Source organism: Gavialis gangeticus, unplaced genomic scaffold (assembly GCF_001723915.1).
Source record: "Gavialis gangeticus isolate Ggan-Ray unplaced genomic scaffold, GavGan_comp1, whole genome shotgun sequence".
Classification (NCBI taxonomy): domain Eukaryota; kingdom Metazoa; phylum Chordata; order Crocodylia; family Gavialidae; genus Gavialis; species Gavialis gangeticus.
In genome coordinates, this window is record NW_017729024.1 from 177,463,806 (window position 1) to 177,471,548 (window position 7,743).

Genomic DNA, 7,743 nt, shown 5'->3' on the forward strand with positions numbered 1-7,743 from the left:
AACTGGTGCCCGTCATAGGCATGTATGCAACAGACTACAGCTCTACCCTGGGCCCTGGCCCCGCACTCAGAGCTCCGTGATGTCAGCCCTGCCTGCTCACGGCCCCATCCCATCTGCCCAGCCAAGCACAAGGCAGAACCACTTAAGCAGTTTTGGTGAGCTGTTGCTGGGGCAGGGGAGGTGGTGCTGACCTGGCTCGCGACACCTCACCAAACCTCCCTAAGTGGCCCTTTGGCCCAAATAATTGCCCAACCCTTGTTTAGACACTGGAGTTCAAAATGTGAACAACAATAACCTTACTACCCTAGAAATCTGGAATAAGGAGAGCTGCTGTCTGAGGAATTAAAAATATCAATATTTATGTAAATGGATGAGAATAACAGGGGCGGCTGGAGCTGAGTTAACATCAGGTATAGCAACATTGAATTTCCAGATTCAAAGCTGTTTTCTTGCATGAGAAGATTTGGACACACACGTTTCCAGTACTCTTACTGGGAGTTACATTGGTTTGTACACACATATGTTTCCAAAGGCTGAAGAAATGTTTTGTATGAAAGGATAACAATAGAGGGGAATAAGCTGGGGTTAGGGATTTTGAAATCTTTGTTCCTACTCTCACCAACTTCCTAAGTAGCTTAGAACAAGTAATTAGGTTAAATTTTCATACTGTTTGGCCTTCCATTTCCTGGTGTAATTTGCAGATGCACTAAATCAGCACCTTCATTCCTAAATCTGTTTGAATGGTAGATAACAGGTTTGTTCTGCAGCCTCTGTGGGCATCATTTATATTTGAAATGAAGGAGTTTGAGAATGTAGGTTCAAGTATTAGCACCAACATTTAATTTTTTGGTTGTAAAAATACAAGGGCAAATTTGCACTGACACCAGGCCAGACTGGAAGACATCCCTTTTGAATATTTATCCCTTTATCTTTGATGGCCTGATAACAATCTCAGCTATACCAGTGTAGATCTTGTATAATCAGGAACTCATTTAAATGTCATTTCCCTGGGTACCAACTTAGGGCATGAGAATGGCAGCTCCCCCTGCTGCCCTGACCACTACTCCTGACCAGGGCACAAAGCTTCCTAGTTCCGCCTCTACATGGATGAAAAGTGATTACCGGTTGCTAGTGTTTATTAGTCATGCAGCACAGGCTACAGTTTAAACTGTAAGAGGTTTATTTCCTACTTTTCGCTCAAAAAATGGTAACATGACATTCAGCTTTATTTTCTTTGTTCTTTTGAAAATACTAGGTATATTGATGCTGCAAATGCTTTGGAACAAGAAACCAAATTAGGTTTACGCGGCTTTGAAGTTTGTGACAACGTTGATCTTGAGACTATTTTGATGGAATATGAAAGCTATTACTATGTCAAATTCCAAAAATACCCTAAAATTACCAAAAAGATCCAAGACACCGGTATGTAGTTGTGTTCCAGAAAGAAAGCTTTTTATCCGTATCATATATGAAAGAGGCAAGGGTGATGGGTGATGTCTGGTATTGGACTACCTATGTAATTGGGATAAAGTTTGACAAACTTTCAAATGCAAGACATTTTTCATCAGGTCTCTCTATGAAGCGTGCTTTTTAAGCGTCTCCTTGTTTAATCTTGCTTCCACCTGGCTCAAGTTTTCAAATTGTTATAGAGCTAGAGGTTTAGTGGTTAGAGCACAAAACTAGGCACTGCGAGACCTGGGGAATGTTCCTTCTTCTGCCTGCCCTTCTCTGAAATGATGGAACAAGCTGCTTAGGGAAGCTATGGAATCTCCTCTCACTTGCTGACAGTTTTCAAGGGGAGGTTGAAAAGGCATCTGTCTAGTGTGATTTAGGAACAGCTTATCCTGTATCTGTGCAGGGGTTGGAGCAGGTGATCTTCCCTTTCAACCCTGTATTTCTATGATTTTTAATAGGAGCGATGATGTTTATGCATCTTCCTAAAACTGCTTTGATATCTACTTATAGCAACATAGACATACATGGTGCTTTACCCTGCATGCTACATGCCAGATTCATAACAAGCCATTGCTTCAAAGGGAATCCACAGGAACAAGCAAAAGCAGGACAGAATGAGACGTGTCAGAACAAAGGCATGTTTGAGGTGATACTGAGAGCTTGAATGCTGTTGAAGTGGGATGCAGCAGGTTTGCTTACGGGGGATGATGAGAAGCATGATAAAAGAAAAAGCAGAGTTAGGAAGATGTGAATGAGACACTGATTTCTCCATATCTCTGTCTTTGAATACATGAAACGAATTGTTAGGGAAGGAGCTAAGTGAGACAGAAATGCTGCCAAGCCACTTGAGTTGTTTCAAAAGCCTGTGGGGAACTGTGAAGGTCCCAGGTAAATGGGACACCACTGAAGCATATAAGTGTTACTATTTTTATATGGATAAAATGCTTTTGAAAACTACCAGTTGTGTTGACATTCACTGTGATGTAAATTTTGTAAAAGATCAAAACTGGCTGGAAGCAAATGTTATCTGCATGAGAGCAAGATGTACAGCCAGGGTCTTGTGCTTTGCAGTCAGAAAAGAAAAAGAATCCTCCATTTGCATAAATAGGGGAATTAATTAAAAATCAAGCAGAGGTCACAGTTCCTGGTACAAAGCATTTGTTAAATCATGCTTAAGGCTGCATTCTGATACGCTTACTGATCCAAAGTAGGCCTTTGACCCAGAAGACTAAGCAAGAATCCAGGTATCCAAATCCAAGCAGGTGACCCTTTAAACACACTCCTAACCTCTGCTGTGTTGAATTTTTACCAGGAAGGATCACTAGGCACCCAAAGTTCTGCTGCTGCACAAGTGCAGAAGCACTGCTGTCTAGGCACCAAGCTACTCAGCCGTGCTGATGTGCCTGGTATGCCCATTTGGGATCTATGAACCAGACTTGAAGCACACCTAACATACTAACACTACTGCATCAGCACCAGGTGCAGCACCTGTGTTACAAGCGACTGGGCTGGCAAGGCCCCAGCCCTGCACAGTTCAGCTTCATCCCTGGTTTACTACATGTAGTATATATTAAGCTTACAGAAATGACACAGTGAGTGTAACTTAACAGCCCTTAACTGCTGTCAGCCAGTTGATCGAACCAGCTAGCAAAGGGGAAGTGCATAGGTGCTTACACATCCAATGTATAAACATCTTTTATACCTTGGTTATACATTGAATACCTATAGAAACTACTTACCATGTGGAGGTGTACCCTATTTCACCACTTTGGTATACGACAGGGCAGGATGGCACCTTAGAAACTAACTTGTTCAGAGAGGCATACATTTTTGTAGGCAACAGTCTATTTCATCAGATGCTTCTGATGAAGTAGGCTGTTTCCTATAAGTGTTTATGCTTCTTTGAATGAATTAGTCTCTGAGATGCCACCCTGCCCTGCCTTCTGACTGACTTCAGACCAGTGCAGATAATTACCTCTCTCTACTTTTGTATGGGTACCAATTAATTATCCCTTTATTGTTAAACCTCCCTTCATATCCCCCTATCTTTGTTGAAGATGTTACTTGATTTATCATCTTCCAGGTGTGATCTGCAAAGGCTGCAATACTCCCTGCTCATTATTTTGGACAAGCTAACCAGGCCTGGTACTGCCTTATTCTGGCACCTTCTAGGAAGGGAGTGGAAGGGGAAAAACATGATTAGGAGCTGAGACCTTATTAAACTAAAGAGGAGAGAGGGCAAAGATGGTGAGGTCATCTAGAAGCTTAGGCTTTGTTGAGCCAAGGTTTTGCTGAAGTCTTAGCAAAAGAGTGTTGGGCCCAAGACTTCTAGTCTATCCAGCAAACCAAGTCCACTTTCATTCAAAAACATGGCTGGAGGAAGGGGAAATGGTGGTGCTATCTGCCTTTTATAAGACAAACTGGTAGCCAAAATGCTTGCCATGAAAGTAGGAAGTGGTGTCAAGTCCTTCATCAACCTGATGGGGCTCAAATCCACATCTCTCACTTCTGACAAGAGTTCCCTGAAGTCTGGGATAGACTGGGTTGATAGCCCTTTCCCACCCTTGAAGCTGGGCCACTGAGCAGCAAAGAAGGCAAGATGAATTGGGCCAGATAGGAAGAGCAAGAGTGAGCACGACTCTCCAATCCAGTGAATAGGGCACTTTCCTGGTTTCAGATTGCCCCCCAAGGATGTTTTGTACATGTTACAGAAAGGGAAAACTAAAGAGTCCTGCATAAACAGTCCTGAACTTTTCACGTGGGCCTTCCAAAATCACTAGGTTTGTACAAAAATGTTTTTAAAAGGAAGTTTATCAAACTGTCCTTGTCTCCTGACCATGACTTTCCTCTCCTAATATCTTATTTCAACATTTATTTTGCCATAGCAGAAAATAAGCAACAGCTAAGAAATGGAGGGAGACCACGAAGGTAAGAGAAATGTCACTTGGCTTGAACACAGGGTAGAATGTTTTTCCCAAAGAGTAATATCCATTTAGTTACGTGATGCTCTGAAAATATGTAGCCAACGTAAAGCTGTGCTTAGCATGAAATCATGCTGCAAACTAAATGGTGAGATCTTAGCATCTTGTTTTAAAACTGAACAGAATTCTTGCTCAGACTGTGTGCTGTTTTCCAAAGTGATATGTGGAGAGTTTGCTAATGTTTCTGAAAAATCCCCTCATTGTTGCACATAAAGTGTTAGGGTGGGATTTTAAAAAGCACTCTGCATTGAACTTTGCTTCCACTGAGATCAGATCATAAGTTCAGTGGGAGAAAAATTCGGTCAACACTGTGCTTTTTTGAAAATCCCAATTTTGAATCTTTCAATATTTAGAGACCTGTTGGCAAGAAAATGAGAAGTTAAAATTCATATCCTGAAAGGCTTTTTATATCCTAGGACAGCAAGTAGCTCTTCTCATAATCTCCCTAGGATCAACCATCATCAAACAGTGCAGCGGCCATTATCAAAAACTTCATCTGGAAGGACAGCCGAGCCTAAACCATCTAGCAAGAATACCCCCAAACAGGTTCAAGTGTATTCTACCCTAACTGTTACAGTTGCCGTTGATATTGATTCTAGTTTGGACTGTAGATCAGTCAGTAAGTGACGAGAAAACATTTGGGGCTTTCTTATCAAGAGTTTCACCAGTTGTGTAAATTAAATGTAACCGCTATAAGCTTCCAGTGGGAAAAGCAGTCTGGGTAGGAAGGTGGGAAAGAGGCACAGAGAAGAAATGAAAGACGAGAGTATGTTGTATGAGGCCTGATGCAGCACCCACCTAAGTCAGAACGAGTCTTTCATTAATTCTAGTTTTAAGGATTTGTCATATGGTGCCAGACAGAATGAAGATTACAGACCAAGGAAGAACAAATAGGATGTCCAGCCTCAGTCACAGGCACATTCATGTAATCCAGTCTCATGCATCTGAGTTGTGGGATGTAATTTTTTACCACAGTTTTCTGCTCTGTGAAGCTGGTCTGAGAGTACAGGCTCCTGGGGTCACTGCTTTGTTACTTACATGGCATGAAGATGAATTAAGCTGCAGAGAGCAGAAACAGCAGGCTTCTGGCCAGTCAGAACAAGCCAGTTTGGTACCTTTCATTATCTTTGGGCACTGGAGAAGTGACTGAGAGCTATTTTTTTACTTAAAAATCCTTGTATACATGTCTGTGCGGAGGCTGGCTCTCATGGCCGCTTCTATGTTTTTTATCAATAAAGCTTCAAAGAAAACTTCAGTAGCAGTCTTCAGTAATAGGGCTAACTTAAAACCTTAAAATGTCCCTGAGTTGCATTTAAGCAGACGCACTGACTATTCTATCTGCATTCCTAGTCACAACCATTATTCCTATTGTATTCTGGTGCTCAGTTCATGGTGGACGTAAAGGTTTCTTCTTATTACTAACTACAGTAGTATGCAGTTTTTCCTTACTATACAGAAAATTCTTTGCCCAGGAAATGAATAAATATTGAGTGCCAGAACTGTGGTTGTTTTCATTGCTTTCAGCAGCCAAATGAACTGAGGTTTAAAGGAGCCCATTGTAACGTCCTGTGTTAGCACACAAACGTATATTCCATTGAATTGGCAAAAATAACCGATCAGCTGGGAAAAGTAATCATCCGGGCATGTGTGAAGAGTGATGTCTAAAATTCATCTGCTTGACAACACATATTTTAAATTTGCTTGTTCATTAGGAGCATGACCACACACTTACTCTGGAGCAATCTGATTTTGGCTTAAACATATCTTCAATAAACAGAAGTGGTGGAGGAGAAAGCGGTCATCCAAGGAGGGTTGGTAGAAAATATATACACAAAATACATCTGTGAGTTGTTGTGGGAATGTGTATGACTAAAAGACCCTGAAGCTGTAAGCAAAAGACTGACATGAGCCTCTTTTGTACATGTTTATATAAAATACTGCTGTTGAGGGACTGTCTGAGTGCTTCACTATATGTACTTTGGATGGTAACTTTAATCCTTACTCCATTTTGGACTCTGCTTAGAAACCATATTTAAAATAGGCTAGACAAGCAAGAGTGCATATTTCAGAGCCCCCTCTGCATAGCAGAAATGAAACCTGGATGTAGAATCTTTTTACATTGCTTGAAAATACTGGATAGATGGTTTTGTACTTAAAGCATGGCACTGAACGTTAGGAGAGCTGGTTTCTTTTGCCACAGCCTCAGCTGATTTCATGTGTGACTGACAGCAAGCTTTCATGGCTAAACTCTGCCCTCAGTTATGCCTGTTGCCTTTTGTAGGTGTAGAGCTGTTTTCCTGCTAAGCTGGCTTTATTCTTTGTAATTCCTGCTGATTTAAATTGTAGAATGAACCTCTGTTTAGGAGTTATTAAAGCTTATGACATTGCCCCTCTTTCCTTAAGGGCCAATTAATTGACTTCCGTGGGATGATTCAAGACGCCATCAAAGGATCATCAAATGAAATAGCCTTAAACAGCCTTAACTATGATCCAGATCCTTCTGTAAGTGCTTATGTTTCCCTCAGACCAAGTGAACTTTAACTGTTCATTGAAGTATACAACTGGGAACAGAACTAAAGCAAAATGCCATAATAATACTGTCCTGGCTTTTGATACCAAAGACTCGTTTGGACTTCTAGTGTAGCTTATTTCCTTGTAGGGTGGACACTGACACTTAATATAAGCCTAATTTGTTGACAGTTATGTACTCCCTGAATGGAGCATACAAATTGTATAATAAAGTTCACATATATAGCTGAACTGCCATAGCTCCAAAGAATAACTCTGGGTGAAATCCTGGTACCACTGAAGTCACTGGGCACTTTGTCATTCACTTCAGTGGGAACAGAATATCCCCCTCTGTCTTCAGGATACAGGCAGGAGTCTCCTGTCTCACTGAATTTGTCAAGATGCTGCCGTCTGTCAGCTCCTCCTTGAGCATACTTTAAATATTTGGAGTAGAGATCTGCAGTCAAGGTCACCACTCCCTACCACAAGCCAGCACTGATAGCAAAATCAGTCCTTCTCACCCAGTGCCTGCCTATCTGTACTATTATGCTTGAAAAGAACATCTTCCTTTAAAACAACACGCAAGGCAATATGATATTGGGTTATTGCAGGGCCCCTGGCATGGCTCTATGAGCTATCGTGGTGCTTGGGCCAGGTGCCAGATGATTGGAAGGTAGCAAATGTGGTCCCCATCTTCAAGAAAGGGAAGAGGGAGGACCCGGGCAACTATAGGCCCGTCAGTCTTACCTCAATCCTGGGGAAACTCTTTGAGAAGATCATCAAGGAGCACATTTGTGAT

At 41.7% G+C, this 7,743-nt stretch overlaps 1 protein-coding gene across 6 annotated transcripts in view; it reads left to right on the plus strand.

Annotated features, from left to right (window-relative positions):
* KATNAL2 (katanin catalytic subunit A1 like 2) overlaps positions 1 to 7,743 on the plus strand; it is a 76,231-nt gene that overhangs the window by 15,639 nt on the left and 52,849 nt on the right. For 3 of the 6 annotated variants that reach the window (XM_019518135.1, XM_019518129.1, XM_019518134.1), the window contains 5 exons: positions 1,256 to 1,422; positions 4,341 to 4,383; positions 4,853 to 4,982; positions 6,149 to 6,247; positions 6,840 to 6,938. In XM_019518135.1, the coding sequence (XP_019373680.1) occupies positions 1,256 to 1,422; positions 4,341 to 4,383; positions 4,853 to 4,982; positions 6,149 to 6,247; positions 6,840 to 6,938 (538 nt within the window). The remainder of the gene's footprint in view (positions 1 to 1,255; positions 1,423 to 4,340; positions 4,384 to 4,852; positions 4,983 to 6,148; positions 6,248 to 6,839; positions 6,939 to 7,743) is intronic. The other 3 variants (XM_019518130.1, XM_019518133.1, XM_019518132.1) reach the window with 3 other exon arrangements.